At 32.8% G+C, this 17,611-nt stretch overlaps 1 protein-coding gene across 1 annotated transcript; it reads right to left on the bottom strand.

The window, feature by feature from the left end:
* Nucleotides 1–211: 211 nt before the first annotated feature.
* LOC130901838 (palmitoyl-protein thioesterase 1) lies at nt 212–15,674 on the bottom strand. The gene is made up of 5 exons (XM_057813464.1): nt 15,477–15,674; nt 6,924–7,161; nt 2,916–3,074; nt 2,206–2,482; nt 212–411 (listed from the first exon to the last, which is right to left on the bottom strand). Exons 1-5 carry the CDS (start codon nt 15,562–15,564, stop codon nt 286–288), a joined length of 888 nt encoding a protein of 295 aa, XP_057669447.1. The 5' UTR covers nt 15,565–15,674; the 3' UTR covers nt 212–285.
* Nucleotides 15,675–17,611: the final 1,937 nt, after the last annotated feature.

The following is a 17,611-nucleotide window of genomic DNA, read 5'->3' as shown; positions in this document are numbered from 1 at the left end:
TGTATTTTAGTATTTTAGTTTCCTTTTCAGTGACGTTTACTTGTAGGCAACACACATTACAGACGATAAATTCATTTATTTAGAAGCAAATTTAGACAAACTTGAGTGTTATCATCATACTATATAAAACTTCTCAAATCACATAGTAAATGCAAATTTCAATACAACTACGATTGATTTTTAACCATAATATTCGGTTAATAAAACAAAGTTTTTGTCTTGCGAATAATTTTAATTAAACTGTACAGTATCAGGACTCATATGAAAAGGATTACAATATTTGTTTTATTTTAAAAACTTCTCAATAATATTTTCTTCGAACCATGTCCATGGAAATCTCAAATGATCTCCTTCAACTTCAAGAAAATGTAATTTAGATTCTTCATCCATTTTCTTCAGTCCCAAACGATCCTAAAATACCAAAAGAATAGTTGATTTCTAATTTTATTAATAACGTATTATTTTACTTATCTATAGGTTGTTTCAAAAAACGGTTATTCCGTCTCTCGGATAGATAGAAAACTGAAATTATTTGGGGTTTGCTCAGTAAAAACATTTTTTATGATTTTGCCGCAACTACTGGCAACATTGTAGCCAAGCTTTAAGTGAACATAAACATCGTTTAATAATAAAACTTGATACTTCACGCCGTTTATCTTGAATACTTGATAGTTTCATCTATCATAGAGACAGGATCACCTTTTTTTTGAAACACCCTTTATATCTAGAAATAATATCAATAGCATCAAAATAATAAACTTCACATAGACAAACTATAGACGTTGTATCTTATTTTTACAAGGTGTAAAAATGAATTTAGAATTTTTGCCTCCCCTCCCCTCGCCTAACAACTTTCCATACGTTTTTCCATTGATCGAAACAGTGCTGGAAGTCTTCTCAATCTCAAATCGGGTCTTTTTAAAAGCGGATTTTATTTTCGGATACAAAAAAAGTCGCAAGGTACCAAATCTAGTGAGTACATCGGATGTTCCAGTACTGGAGTGCGCTTACTGGCCAAATACTGCTTCACAGATAGCACATTATGGACAGGTGCGTTCTCCTGGTGCAAAATCTACGAGTTGTTCTTCCATAACTCGGGACGTTTTTACGAACTCGTTCTAGGAGTGTTGCCAAAACTGACAAATAGTGAATCTGGTTGACAGTCTGACCCTCTGGAACCCATTCAGTTATCACGAATTTTCATTTGCTCTCTCGGCCCTCACTAAAGCGCTTATAACATTAAAAAACAAGCGAACGAGAGATAGAATTGTCCTCATAGGCCTCTTGCAACAATTTATAGGAATTAGTTGGAGTTTTTTTCAATTAACACGTCTAGGGCGTCAGAAATATCTGTGCCTTAGAAATTTGAGTATCCTAGAACTAAAATCGACGTGCACCAGTGTAATCACTTCTGTTTGACCATATATTATTTCAATGCCTGCTCTGATTCCTGTCCAAAGAGCATAGTTTAACTACTCCATTGTTAGTAGAGCTGTAACTGTTTCTTCAGAATCCTCTCTCTTCTTCCCACTTTCAACAAGCCTACTTTCTATTTCATATTGTTCAGATATCCAGCAGAGGCTTACTTTAGCGAGTTTTCCTTATTGATAAGATTTCCGTTTTAATGATATTACATTCAGTTTCCGGTTTGTTAACTTTTGGATCTACAACTGCCTTATATAGGGATGGGCTGTTCCTTGTAGCCCACCCTTCAAGAGTTTATTATGGTTCACTTAGATATACTGAACCCGCTGTTTATTATTACTATCACACACTCCAATACTCAAAATTACACTGTCTGACGCGTGTTTAGATAAGTTATCATTTACCAAAAGTCTCTAAGGACGATTTGCGACAGACATAGTAATTGTTTCCAGAAATTCCAACTTAGTCGTTTTAATATCAAAATTAATGAATATTCAATCTGGAATTCGAGAAAACGAAAAAGAGAAAATCTTGATGATAAGAAAATATTTTAAAATGTAAGGATCGGTTGGAGCATAAGATCTGAATTTAAATTATTCTAGTAGCCAGGCAGATAAAAATATAGCAGCTTTGTGTGTAATGCAACTTGAATTCACTTTTTGAATCTTAAAATTATATTTTTAGCAATATGATTGTCCCAATTTGAATTGAATAGATACAAAAATATTATAAATCCCACAATTTGTCAGAAAGATAGCCCAAAGTTTCGAATCCACTTACATCTGTATACAAACTTGATTCTTGCAAAGTTTCTGTTTCAATTGCTTGCCCTGGCTTGTAGAATCCAAACCATTCGCTTTCTACCGGTTGAACCATAGTATCATTAATAAATTTAACCATCACTAAATTTTCCAATGATTGAAGTCGTTCTATATAATCCTGGTTAATATTTCTTTCGTTATTTATCTCCCCTAAGTAGGCACTTTCATGTTTATAGGTTTCTTCATTGATAGGATCGTGCCAATAAGTTGCTTGGACCAATATATCTTGTACATAACTGGAAAAGTGAAGAAAACGAAGCAGATTTATCATGTATTATTGTTAAGGAAGACGAATTTTTAATAGAAAAGAGATATCAAGGAAAAAGGAGCTGAACGTGTTTAAATTAAAATGAAAAGTTTAAGGAGGAATAGAAATGCATAAAATCCATATAAAAATCAAGACATGATGGAAGAATCTATAGAATCTATAACAGACTAAATAAAAAAATAAAATAAAATTTCTGGGATGACATGCAAGAAATAGGCGATTAAAGAATGGTAATCAAGGTATGGCAGTCAAAGTTTATTGGAAAAAGGAAAAGAGGATGTTCAAATCTAATAATATCAGCGAGGATTTTCAAAGAAAGAAAAATATGCAATGGCACTGGGAAATGATGAAAAGAATAAGTTTAGGATTATAAAGACATCAAACATAATTTTCAAACTAACCGATTATATGCAAATTGACTTAGTATTTTCCTGAGGGAATTGCAAATTTCAAATGGTAATGCACCACATCTTGGTAAACCGTAAACTCCTTGATGTTGAGCTCCCAAAGTTATGAGGTTTTTCATTTTTATTGTTGGGCATCTTTGCACTAAACCACGTCTAAAATAAAATAAAGTTAAAATTTTAATTATTATTTTCTAACAAAAGTAGCCTATATAAATTCCAATTTGCTCTAGATTCGTAAGCCACGTTAATTCTTACAACATCTATGATTCACTTCATAGAACTAGTAATCGTTAGAAAGGTAGTATTGATGAATCGATTTTTTTCTATAATTCTTTTTATTTCTCCCATCTAATTACAATCTATCCAGTAGAATGAGGATAATAAGTAATTAGAATGACTAAAAACATCCCTGGTATCTTCCAGGGAAGAAACTCCTTGAAGTATTTAGCAGTATAACTGCTACTCTGTATCAATTTTTTTAACCTAAGTATAAACTAGTAACAAATTTAACATGACGCAGTGATATAAAACATAAAGCTAAATATACGAGGATATATTGAAAAATACTCACCCTACTATAGAACCAAACAAAATTTCAATGTCAAAATATTTTATTACTCAACATATTCTCCTCTTAATTGGATCAATTTATTACAGCAAACCTGCAATTTCTCTAGACCTTCAAAAAAAAAATGTTTCTTCTTGCTCTGCAAACCAGACCTCCACAGCTTCTATTACAACCTCGTTGGTAGGAAATTTACCACCTTTTAAACTTTTTTTCAGTCAAGGAAAGAGATGATAGTTGGACAGAGCTAGATCTGGTGCATAAGGGAGGTATTCTAGTAATTCAAACCCTAAATCACGAAGGGCCGTTGTCCTGCAAAAACAAAACACCTTTGGATAGCTTTCCGCGACTTTTCTCTTTAATTTTTTCCCGTAGAGTGATCAGTAATGTCGAATAGTAATCTCCAGTTATCGTTTTACCCTTATCCATAAAATCAATCATGATTACTTCATGGCAATCCCAAAAAACTGAAGCAAAAACTTTTCCAGACACGAAACTTCTTAGGTCTTGGAGAACCAGAGTGTCGCCATTCCATCGATTGTTGCTTTTTTTCTGGATCGTAAAAATGTACTCGAGTCTCATCCATAGTAACAATTCGGTTTAAGAAGTCTACATCGAGCACAGATCGAACGCGATGCTTTTACCCTTGTACGCATTTGATCAACATTCAAACATTTGGGAATCCATTTAGCAGCAATTTTTCTCATGTCCAAATTGACGTGAACTATATGATGAACGCGTTCGTATGAAATATTCAGTGCTTCAGATATCCGTTTTAGCCCAATTCGATGGTCTGATAAAATCATGTCATGAACTGCATCGATATATTCGGGGAACGACACAGAAACTGGCCTTCCCGATCGGTCATCATCTCCAATGGAAAATTTACCTTTTTTGAAGCTTGCAGTCCAATTTTTCACGGTCGCTTACGAAGGAAATTGATCACCAAGAGTATTAAGCACATCTTCGTAAATCTGCTTATCTCTTAACCCTTTTAAATACAGGTATTTGATGATGGCTCGATGCTCCAATTTTTCGATTTTCACAATTTCGGTGGACACCTTTTTTCTTTTAATTTATTGCGTAGCTCTAGTTTACTTACATCAAACTTTACACTGACACTTCTAATAACTTATTGTTCGTTGCTATGGTGACGCAATATTTTGTTTATGCATGGAACTGGTCTAGGCTAACTAGATATCAATACACCCTCGTAATTAAAAATTAGAGATCGAAATTATTATCACTTAAAGTTTTAATTTGTCTACCAGATCATTAGGTTTAAAGCGTTTTAATCGTCGCACTTTATATGCTTTATTAAATAATTGGTTTGCTAGAATATTAGAGTGTTCACTAATTCGATCACTATATTTTTCACTGTAACGTTTTATTTCGTCTTTGATTGGATGCATTTGTGTTTTTTTATTGATGATGATGTAACGTACCAGGGAGCGTTGACTATGGATCAAAAAACTTTGTTTTGGAAGCGTTGTAAATTACTGAAATTGGAATTGCTCGCAGTTATCCATAACTGTATACCATATGTTTACACTGGCTTGAGGATAGCTTTATATACCAGCAACTTGTTTTCAATGGTTAATGTCTACAAATTAACCAGTAGATCTGCCTGAATTTAAATCCCAGTTGCTTTCTTTTGGTAAATATATGTTTTTTCCAGGTTAAGAGTCAAGATGAACGCCTAGATATTTTGAATCGGTAGCTTTAGTTAGTGTAAGTGTACCTGGTGGACAATCTTCTCTCTTCATTGTGAACGTTTCATGAACAGACTTGGTTTCATTTGCTTTGCCGCGCCATTTTTTAAATCAGATTTATATTAGATTAAGATTATTCCAGAGATTTTGTGATGCTTTTCTAGATGTAAAGCCAGGATTGTAGTGACATCTGCAAAAGATGCAACTTTAGTGTCCCTACTGGAAGTAAGGTCTGCAGTATGTAAAAGGTAGAGGATAGCTCCCAGAACGCTTCTTTGCGGTACGTCAGCTATAATGGGATATTGAAAGGAATGTGGTAGTCGTTTCTCGTAAACAAGAAAAATCAACGATTGGGATAGTTGAGTATCCAAAAAATTAAACCTAGAGATTCATCTTCCGTGTAGAGTATTTTCCATTATTTATTTTTTTCGAGAAGTCTTAGAAGAAACGCACAATATTATCAATAATAATTTCATTAGAATTAATCAATTATATTAGGGTTTTTGAATTTGAAGAATACATCTTTTTTATAATCTTTTTACAATTCTATGGGTTATTTTCTTGACTTTGAGGATACAATAATAAAAAACCTCACATATATCCTGATAAGATTAGTTCGAAAATATTCTAAACACCTTATTTTAGGTCCGTTGGTAAGTTTCTCTTCCTTGTTTCAACCGTCAGCTTCTGGTGATGCTTGTGGCTTCTCTGTACTATTGTTTTTTTATACTGCTTCAATTGGAAGGTCTTCATATATGATTTAGTTTGAAATATATCAGAGAGCATCGACAATTGCTCGCAGAATCTTAGATTGTTCCATAACGTCTATACTCGATTCGCTGGCACCATCCCCACAGCTCTGTACCGTAATTCCAGATTGGAATGAGGACAGTCTTGTACAATAAATTTTTATTTTCTAACGACATTTTGATTCTATCCAATTTAATTTAGAGTATAGGTGCATTCCTTCGTTTTTAATGTATATTGAAGGACATTTTTCTTTTTGTTTAGAGTAAAAGTTATGTGTTGCGATATACTTTCTTCAATATTCATTATTCACCTTGTGAGCTTTTCTTCTACTTTGAATAAACGTTCTTGTAGATATGCTAGATGTTATTATAGAATCTTCGTGAGTCGAGAGAATGCTGCCTTGTGGAACTACAGATTTAATGTCACGTTTTGTCTTTTATTTTTGTTCAAAAGAATCTGTCTGATATATATTAGATTTCAGTAAGTTTGAAAAGCTGGAAGATACCATCTAATTTTTACTAGCCTGCCAAACCTCATCAAATGCTTAACTTATGTTTTCTTTTTATATATTGAGTATAATAATTGAGTATCGAGCTCTCAATAAATATTTTTGAAAGGCAATACGCTTAACCAAATAAAAGTGGATGTAGATATTATATAGTCAGACTCTTCATCAATATGAAGATATTTTCGGATGTTTTTATATGATTCTTGGTGAAAGCATAGATCACTAACTCAATGTTACTTTTATAAGCATTTGAAAGAAAAAAGTCAATGCCAAATTGTAACAGCAGAATTAGCAGTTATCAGAACAAACAGTAGGATTTTTTAACTATATTATAACCGCCGACAAGTTACTTCAAATTACTGAATATCGAACTGGGAAGAGTAGAAAAAACATAATATAGTCCATACATCATAATATCATTACTGCAAGTTTCCTACTAATTCTCTTCAAACTATGAAAATACTTACAAGAACTGCCCTCCTTGGGAAAATCCAATTGCATTGAACCCATTTACCAACGCAGGATCAGCACTGAGTGTTTCGCAAGTTTCGTTGAGTTGATCTAGAGGATATTTGAAAAAACTGTTCTCGACATCTTCAATGATATTGTTGCCGATTTGAATAGAATAAATGTAAACACCTCCTAGTGATTCGTTCAATTTCTTTTGAAAAGCTCCTAGACTGAATGAAAAACAGCAACTATCTCCTGTAAGAAATTTTCACTTTGACGTTCGATTGAGACAATAACACCACAACAGCAGTAGATAGAGGGGATGATTCTAATAAAAAAGAATAAACTTTAATATAATTCTAAATGTAACAAAAAGGCAAGTGAAATGGCTGAACCAGCTGCGCTAATGACATTCGTGGAACAGCATCTTTCTTCTACTTCACAAAACAATAATGGAGAAGGAATTAATCAGTTAAAATAAACATTTTATAATAAAACGAACGTTTGAATGTTAATTAATACAGAAAAACATTTGAAATTGTTGTGAGTCTGATGACAGAGCATTGTATGCTCGATAGTAATCTTGAATTGATGAAGTGGACTGAAGAGTTAACATAACCTCTCAGCTGATAAATTTCGTAAGAAAATTAAGGTTGGAGAATATCTGGCAAGGTGGCAGTGGAATAGACCACAAGCTAAATATGTGAAATCTATCTTTGGCTCACTTCGAACAAATCAATTCCAAATAAAATTCTATTGTTTAATCACTTTTTTATGAATTTTATATTAGAATTAATTTGCTGATAATAAATTTAATTGTGAAAACGTTGAATAACAAGGAATCAACCCAAAAACACGTTTATCTCTGACATCAAATGATTTAAAACTAATGCCGAGTTTACACGTATCAAGTAGCTAAAGCAAGTTACTAAAGCCAGTAACTAAAATTTAAGTCCGGTTTTTTAGCGAGTGTCTACATTTTGATAAGAATTCCGGTTTAGTTGTCATTTAGTAATTTGGAATTAAACATGGCTGAAAAAATACGTGCAGCAATACGGCATTGTATCTTGGACATATGTGGTGATGTATCAGAAACGCAGAAGAAATGAAGAAAAATAAAAATAAGCGTTGTTGGGTACGAAAATGGATGAGTCTAAGAGATGTATATGGTGCTTCTTCCACTTTGTTAAGAAAATTAGCAACTGAAGACGCACCAGAATATAGAAATCAGTTGAGGATGAGTAAGGAACGATTTGAAATACTATTTGGCTCAAATTGCTCCTCAAATTATGAAAAACAACATCGTAATGAGATCGGCTATTTCAGGATAAAACTGGAAATTACATTGTCCTATTTGGCCACAGGAAACAGTTATAGAACGTTGCAGAGGTTATTTCATGTGTCAAAAGCATGATCTCCTCAATTTTTTTAAACGCCGAATCCCGAGCTTGTTTATTTTTATAAGCCCTTGTGTCCCATAGGCATAGCCTTTCGCTATAATCTTCTACAAACTTTAATGTTGTCTTTTCACTCCAACGAGACATTTTAACATGCTACCAAATCAAATAAAAATAATCCCCTCACTCTGTACTAATGAATTAGACTAAACCAAATTATCTACACTCGTTTAGTCGGCGTTTTAATTGCCGAAAAACAGTGGGAGAAACTACTTGCTCAAGTAAATAGAAATTGTTTTTAATCAATTGACTAGACAATTTACTAAATTAGGTACTTGCGCAAATACTAAATCAAGTTGTTCCCACTATACAAGTAACTAAATTTAGCTACTTGATTTAGTAACTTACTTTAGGTACTTGACACGTGTAAACTCGGCTTACGGTATTTTATTTTTTTACAGGCATTGTTTTTCCCTAAGTAGGATTTTACGAATACCAGACATTTGTTTTGCTGTCATATTTGTGGCATGTTTTTATTAGAATTATTGGAAAAGTTCCAGTACAAATCAATACATAAAAAATAATATACATTACAAGATACAGTGTAATTTAAAATTTATACTGTAGTATTTTTCAACAAAGACGAAATATCTGCCACTAATTAATTCATAAAAGGCTTTGGAGTCCCATTTTACATCCAAAAATTTATTAATTTCAATTTATGTCTGCTGCTAGTATCTTCCAGTTTATTTTAGAAGAATTTATATCTATTGTATGATGTTTATCACCTTGCCACGTTTTCATTTTTTTAGATAAGTTTAGGTAAGATTCGTTAAATGTTTAGCCGACGTTGGAAGGCGAATGTTGTCGCAAATGTTGGACGCCTCGTACCGGCTTAAGTTGGTTTGAAAATAGTTTTGCAGTTGTGAATTGAAAACTGTCAGATATACTGAAAGTTGGGCGAAAAGAAAGAACAGTGAAAACAATTTGGAATATTTTATTCACATTTTGACAGAATTCAAGGGGGAACTAAATTCATTAGAACAAATAATTTTTGAAAATGAATGACAAGTTCGAACAGCCGTAGAATAGAAAGCATAGAAAGAAGTTGGAAGCAATTATCGGAAAAAATAAAAAGGCTCTTAATGGGAAAGGAATTAAGATTGTTTCAAATTTCCATGAAAATACACTAGAGGATATATACTAATTTTTTTTCCAATGATTCTCGTATTTGTGTTCAAATCAACTGAGGATAAGCATGAGAATCATTTCTAAAGTAGAGCAAATAGCCAACTTTAGTGATTGGGAGTGTAAAAATACTTTTAATACTTCCATAGTAGGCCAGGAGCCAGCGGTAAAAAACGTTAAACTGTTTAATTTTGTTAATCAACGTCTAAACTACCCCTTATTAGAAAAAATTCAAAATCTCAGATTTTATGTATGTTTCGGATAAAATGAAGTTTGAATGTAAAATTCGTAAATATGTTGACATTCTCAAACACGTTTATTCATACTTTTTCAAATTGGTACACGATTGCAAACTTTGAACTAGCGTATCTCCTTCAATTTTTATGATACATAGATTTAAAAATTTCAAAATTTTTGGCAAGAAAAATCTTACAATTAATATCGGAAACATTTTCTCATAACATGAATAGTTTTTAGTTTATTTGAGAAAAATTATAATTATAAAAAGATAACGGAAATGCAGTGTTCAATTTAATCAATTATTTTTTCGAAAATAAGTATTCAAAACCGGTAAAATCTCATGGATCATATCAATAATATATGAATAAAGTTATTTGCAAGTGGATTACGATAAATTTCAATTAGGGTGGTAATGTCAAGGGTATAATTACATTTTTTCAAAAAATAAAAAGGAAGAAACCTTATTTTTATTATAAATCAGTCAACTCTTATGCACTTTTGAGTGTCCTCATTTTAAAAGTTTTTTTGCTTTGATTAAGATCTCATGAGTTTTCCAAAAATTTCATCAAGTTATTTGTGGTTAAAGGTTTCCAATTTCGGGGTTTCCCAAAAATAGCCATCCTTCAACGAGCAATAACTAAGTTAATATTCAATTTACATGGCTCATTAAAAGACGAATCTCTTTGTTTTTTTATTAGCTACATTTTTGTTTATGATAATTTTGCTGATAAAATGAAAACTTTTTAAGTTATTGAAGAAAAACGGTAAAAAATGTGTGTTTTTTCAATGACAAATTAGCAGTTTCTATCGTTAATAAATCTAAGCGTACCAATTTTAGAAAAAAACTTTGTGGAGTGAAAGTTGCTTAGAATTAGTCAATCTAACGACGAGATTATTAGGATAAAATAAATTTTCATCTCCAAGATTCCCCAGGGTAAAAGCATCGTTCGGCACAGGGTAGATTTTGAAGAAGATTATAAATACTACCTTCATACCAATTTTCAAGAAAATTTATATAGTCTGTAAAGATTTTAGGTATTGCTACAACAATTAAAAATTATCTCAAAAACAAGTAATTTCAATAATTTCAAAAAATAAGGTGGTCGAACTTACTCTAGACTAAATAAATCGATATTACAATTATTTTGTTCACTAAGTGGAAGAAGTGGGTATAGTGATATAAAAAATAATTATAAGATTAGTCAAGATAAATAGTGCAGCGATTTGATTATGATTATGATTAGCTAGAGAGATTAGTCATTTGATTGTCCATGTTGGATTAGAGACTTTGAAAAAAGAATAAATGGTGCAAAAAAGTTTGCCTTTTAAAAGAAAAAGCAACAAATTTCAACCGAATTTCTTGCTTCAATTCATCAGGATCCACACCTAATCAAATCACCCGGATATCAAATCAAAGCAGCTCGTTTTGCTAACAATTTCTAATTCATCCCGTATTTCCAATAATGTTCCCATAATAAACAAACATTTTGGAATACAAAATGAAAAATAATTTCAATGTAGCTTCTGTTTCCCATAGTAAATATTTTCAGTACCTATTGCCTCGTAAAAATAACTTTTATACAGACGTCATTAAAAAGGAAGCGAATTCCTTGGAATAATTTGATTTTGTGCTTATTTCTTGTTATAAATCAAATATAGAAAAACAGATTAATTGCGTTATTAAAAACCAAATATGTGAACCGTATCATAACAAAGATTAATATACAGTTGATAAAAATATTTTTCTGAGAAAGATCATTTACAAAATTATTTTGACAGTTATCCTGCAAACAACATATAAAGTATTCATCGAATTTTATTGTTTACTTTCTTCTTGATGATTCACTTTTTTTTCAAAAAAAAAAACAGCTGCACAAATAAAATAACAAATATATTTAACATCATAGGAATGCACTGTACGAATCAAAGCTTCATTCTAATTGGCATGACAAGAAAACAGTAACTGAAAAACAAATGTGTCAATGGAGTTGGTTACTTTGAAAATCTATTAGAAAGTAGCGTTATAAGTGACTTTTAAGTGTTAATTCAAAAGGGCTTATCTTTAATTTCCTCCAAAATCGGTTGTTAGCCAGTCAGAATTGTCGTTGCATTGAGCCCTGCTGTTTTTCTTTCAGCTCTAATTTGTAGTTTGAAAATTCGCTCAAATTGAGTCGCACCACACCTACTACGGAAGGTCAGGGTATATCTGAGATGCGACTCATTAAGGGCATAATAGACTGTTAAGGATAAGTGCAGTTCTTTGGAAACTGATCCCAGCGTGAAACAGAAGGAACTTTTAGATAAGGCGGCAATATTTAACTCCTATTTCAAGGAATTGTCCACAACAAGCTCTAAGAATTTTCCAGATTCAACGAGGTCAATGGTGTTGTTGTTTAACAAAAAAGGCTGCAATGTATTTTTATATGATAAAAATTTGGTTTTAGAAACGTTGGGACAGAGTAGATCAGCATCGCACCATGATTTAAGGGTGATTAAGACACTAGATATGGTCCTATGAAGTGCCGTGACATCAGTGCTGCTCCAAGAGAAACTAGTATCGTCTGCAGATAGAAATATTTCACCACTGATGTCTGGATGTCGTTTATAAACAGAAGAATCAAAATAGGGCCTAGTACTGAGCTTTGGGGGACTTCACATTCTATTGGCTTGCAAGGAGACATCATTGTATCAATCCTTATAAGCTGACTTCTGTTGGTAAGGTATGAATTGAACCATGCGAGAGGTGTTCCTCAGAAACCGTAGTACTGCAATTTGTTGATTAAAATATCATGATTAACACAATCGAAAGCCTTAGAAAAATCACAAAAAGTTGTTACAGAGGAGTGATGGCTGTTTAAGCAAGATTAGACATCAAATCCTATTAGAGAGAATCAGCTGAGAATAAAAAAATGTAGGACTTACTATGAATATTGAAAAAACTAATCTCATGGTTATAAGTAAAAATCAAAATATCAATATTAACCCTATTCTCACACTGAATGGAAAACAAATAGAATGGGTGCAAAAATACAAGTATCTTGGTTCAGTCATAAACGCTCAAATGGATCAAGACGAAGAAATCAAGATCAAAATTGACATTACTCGAAAAGCATTTGTCAAGTACTCCGCAATGTTTGCAAACAGAAATCTAGGATTCAGGGAATGTTACGTGTGGTCAGTCTGCTGTACAGAGTGGAAACCTGGATCTTGAAAGCTCGAATGAAAAAAAAACTTCAGTCCTTTGAGATGTGGCTCTATAGACGCTGAGGTGTGGCTCTATAGACGCATCCTGAAAATATCCTGGACTGACAAAATTACCAACGACGAAGTACTAAGACGCAATGGTCGCAAAAGAAAGCTGTTGACAATTATTAAGATGAGAAAAACATCTTACATTGGACACATCTTACACAACGACAAATACCTTTCAGTTTCGGTGAATTGTTTTATGTTGCAAGGGACAGAGACGCATTTAAAAACGTGGTCGCCAAACTTCAATGAGAAGACGGCATGAGAAGAAGAAGAAGAAGAAGAAGAAGGAGGAGGAGGAGAAGAAGAAGAAGAAGAAGAAGAAGAAGAAGAAGAAGAAGAAGAAGAGGAAGAGGAAGAGGAAGAGGAAGAGGAAGAGGAAGAGGAAGAGGAAGAGGAAGAGGAAGAGGAAGAGGAAGAGGAAGAGGAAGAGGAAGAGGAAGAGGAAGAGGAAGAGGAAGAGGAAGAGGAAGAGGAAGAGGAAGAGGAAGAGGAAGAGGAAGAGGAAGAGGAAGAGGAAGAGGAAGAGGAAGAGGAAGAGGAAGAGGAAGAGGAAGAGGAAGAGGAAGAGGAAGAGGAAGAGGAAGAGGAAGAGGAAGAGGAAGAGGAAGAGGAAGAGGAAGAGGAAGAGGAAGAGGAAGAGGAAGAGGAAGAGGAAGAGGAAGAGGAAGAGGAAGAGGAAGAGGAAGAGGAAGAGGAAGAGGAAGAGGAAGAGGAAGAGGAAGAGGAAGAGGAAGAGGAAGAGGAAGAGGAAGAGGAAGAGGAAGAGGAAGAGGAAGAGGAAGAGGAAGAGGAAGAGGAAGAGGAAGAGGAAGAAGAATAAGAAGTAAATATCATTAAGAAGGGAGAATATAGTATAATTGGTGCATTTGTTACTTATAAACCCAAATTGATGGGCAGTAAGTAGCCGTCTTAAGGCAATTGGGAAAAGTACCCTTTTGAAATGGAAAGTTAATTAAAGTGGTGAGGTGATTTAATGTGCAATCGGGCAAACTCGAAAACATTTTTTATGTATGTATGTAGAGATTATGCTCGATGAAGAAGCCTTATTTCTTAGATCAATCACAATGGTCCAAGTTTTGGCAGTTTTTATTGTCTTATGATAAATTTTTCTGTTAAGTTTCACGTAATTTTTGAAGAAGACACAATCCGAGAATTTCCTTAGGTGAAATGGAGATCGCATGTTCTTTAAAGATATGCGTGAACCTTTAGTCAACCAGGGTTTATTTTGCTTATTATAAATATGCCTGAGGGGAAAAGAAAATATTGTTAAGCCCACAAACTGGGCGAAACGTGTAGTGGGTCTTCTGCTGCAAGTGACATACTATTTTTTCCTCAAGCGGAGGTGTACATTGCAATTCTTCTTCTTTGGACTTTTCTACATTACACTTTTCAAAACAGACAAACATTGAATTAAATAAAAATTAAATGACAGTTTCTGCCTACTTGGTTACAACGCCCATAATAAAACGTTGCTAACGTTTCTCATTATTTTGTTACTAGTACGTTTATTATTTTATTGTAAAAATACAGAATTGAAACTACAAAAAAACTAATTTGGACTATCCTAGTGATAGTGAATTAGAAGAAATTCTGAGAAACTGAGAAGAGGAAGGACTAGCTATTAGTAGTAAAATTGAGAATGAAATAATCGATTCCATAATACTCGATTTTTCATTTGTAACGTTCAATAGGTGCGAAATTAAACAAATTATCATAAATAATTATAAGTGCGACAGCAAAGAAGAAAACAATGAATAATATGTATTATTAATTTTAAAAGTGGAGTGACAAAGGGTGACAAAAATCGCGGACGAGAATGCCTTAATTTTGCAACAAATTCATGTACTGATTGCACAATTGCAACATAACCATAAAAGTACTTGATGTGATTTGTGATTTTCGCTGTAATGATTGTGACAACAAATATGTTGGGCAAACTAAGAAGTCTGTTAATGTCTGGTTCAAAGAGCACCTAGCTCAATGTGATTGGACAGGAAAGTCTGTTATTGCCTACAATAAATTGCTGGATGCATTTGAAAAAATTGCGATTGATAAATATAGGAATTCTTCAAATAGAGACCAATAGTTAATCAGTTTTACACGGGAAGAGGTTCATTCAGTCTCTGAAGACGCTGTGGTATTCAAATTTGAAATTTCCATGTTATTTTTCATAAGCGATTATCCTTTTCGTTGCAAAATAAAATGTGTTTTACATATACGAATTTATAAGCAGCGCTACATTGTATTAAAATGAGGGAAAAAAGGAAGATTGAACCCCTGTTATCGTTTGTATGTACCGACTATGTATGTTTACAATAAGTTAATCTCTTAAGGATGCCATTAATCATAATATATGAGGTAGTTGCGTTTGTTATTATTGAAGCTACTCATTTCTTGATTGAGAATATGTTCTTAATGTACTTAGGTGTCGTATTCTAACATAATTTGATTCAACAACATAACCTCCATAAGCGAACTTAACCTATAACTTACCCATTCCGTGCCATAAAACAATAGGGGTATTTTCACTTAAAACGCCATTAGATAATACAACGAGTAAAAAGAAATACAAAGTATTCATCTTGATATATTACTCTTTTCTGAATTAAACAATTTATTATCAATAAGTATGTACTTAATGAGAACATCAATTTGCGCAGTCTCGATGTCAAGTGCATGAAGAGAACTTTGGATGTTTATTTCATTTATTGTTAAATCAGAGGCGGGTAAAAAAAAATTTTGTGCACTTGTATATCGTGGGCTTACTGCAAAAAGCCGTTAGGTCCAGTTTTATTTATAACTTATTTTGAATGTTTTTTGAATGTTGAAAGAACCTGGACTCGTAGAAAATATACAGAATTATTAAAATACGGGAATATATGTATGAAGAGTTATGTCAGTTGCTGGAGAAAATAAGATTTACTGATTGTATCTTTTCAAATAAGCCATTTGGCAGTGGTCTAAAAATATGCGGAAAATGTGTTTCCAGACACGAGCCCTATTCGTCCGTGGTCTATCAATACAGATTCTGATTGAAAAACATTAATCAAGATCATGAAAATTATAAGAGAAACATACCGATGGCCTAGAATGAAAACATCGTATCTCAAAAAATAGATGAAATAACTTTTACACGTTATTAGATGGATAATCTCGTAACTAACAATATTAAACAGATAAAAAAATTAATCTTACTCGTGCTGCGCTCTATCGAAGAAACATCTAACCTTTCTCTCAGAAGTCATCTTTCTCAGTAGCCATTCAGTCGGTTCAGTGATCAACAAACCTTATGATAGTGAATCTCCTTTGTCAAATAGGCCTATGAGCAGTTGAATTGTGATCAGATAAGTATAATTTCTGTTCTATAATATTGATTAATAAAATATTTCCTCTAAATCAAGAAAGTTTTTGTTAGTTTAAGTTAGGGTTTTTCCAAGGAAAACCTCGTTTGATTGGCCATGCAATAGTGTGAAATACTCGTAAGTCTATGATAGGAGGTTTTCACATTAAAAGATCTATAGCCCCCTAACTGACAGCATTTTACCATTGAGTTACAAGGATTTTTCACGTTCTTGGTATCAGGAAGCTTCTTTACATTGTATGTGAACATTACGTTTTAATTTTTTTTAATGATAAGACCTATTTCATCAATCATAATATAATGAATATTAATCTGGGGTACAGTACATGTCTAGTAAAATACTATATCCATTCTATAATCTTTTACAGATGGCAGATAAAAAATACAATTCAAGAGGCAGTAAGTTAGTGGTTAGAGTTAATGAGAAATTTGTATGAATGTGTTTTGTATTATTTCTGTGTACTTTTCTCATGTTAAATAATATTTTCAGGTGGAAAATGTCATGACGCCGTAACTTCAACACCGTCTCAGTTTCAAGAAGAAACCTGCGACCCCTTTGTTATTGTCGTACCAGCAGACGCAGAGGGAACTTATAGCATATCAGAAAATGAAACAGAATTTGATATAGAGAGATTGACTAAAGATGAGGCTACTCAAAAACTCGATTTGTCTGTAAATACAGAACTGATCTCCAGTCCTTCCGTCACTTTAAATGTTATTTTACAAGAAACATTACACATTAGTTTGTGTAAGAAGTCATCGAACTGATAAAAAACAAATACTTTTTGTTTATCAAATGCAACGATGAACGACGAATTATTCTCTATGAACCATTTAACAAGACTTTAGCCAAACAAAAGATTCATTCTGAATATTTTGTTAATTACGTTATATGACGAAAGTTATGGAAATCTGAGAATATTCTCCAGTCTTTTTTTTTGGTATTTTGATGCTAAATTTTCCACCCTAAGTGTCTACGTCTTCTCTCTTTTTTATTTTACCAAAATACAATGCTTCCTAGAGCGTTCAAAAGAAAACATAACATATATCATAGTTTCCATTAATTGACGAATGATCTTAAATAGTTATTTGTATGCCAAGGACTGAAAATGCTACAAACGAGTCCAACAAATTTGTATTTCAGCCACGGCGTACAAAACATTTTTTAGACGACGCATAAGATCCAAAACTCTTTCAATTACACTGTGGAAAGGAAATAAATAATAGAGAATTATAAACATTTTATTTATTGAACAGTATAATGTAC

Source organism: Diorhabda carinulata, chromosome X (genome assembly GCF_026250575.1).
Source record: "Diorhabda carinulata isolate Delta chromosome X, icDioCari1.1, whole genome shotgun sequence".
Lineage (NCBI taxonomy): Eukaryota > Metazoa > Arthropoda > Insecta > Coleoptera > Chrysomelidae > Diorhabda > Diorhabda carinulata.
The sequence above is the reverse complement of the archived record's forward strand: the minus strand, read 5'-3'. Positions and strand labels throughout refer to the sequence as shown.

Coding starts and splice junctions, on each gene's coding strand:
- LOC130901838 (XM_057813464.1), bottom strand. CDS start 15,564: ATGAATACTTTGTATTTCTTTTTACTCGTTGTATTATCTAATGGCGTT. Junction 7,162..15,476: donor TGTTTTATGGCACGGAATGG/GTAAGTTATAGG, acceptor AATTTCTTACAG/GAGATAGTTGCTGTTTTTCA. Junction 3,075..6,923: donor TCCCAAGGAGGGCAGTTCTT/GTAAGTATTTTC, acceptor ATTTTATTTTAG/ACGTGGTTTAGTGCAAAGAT.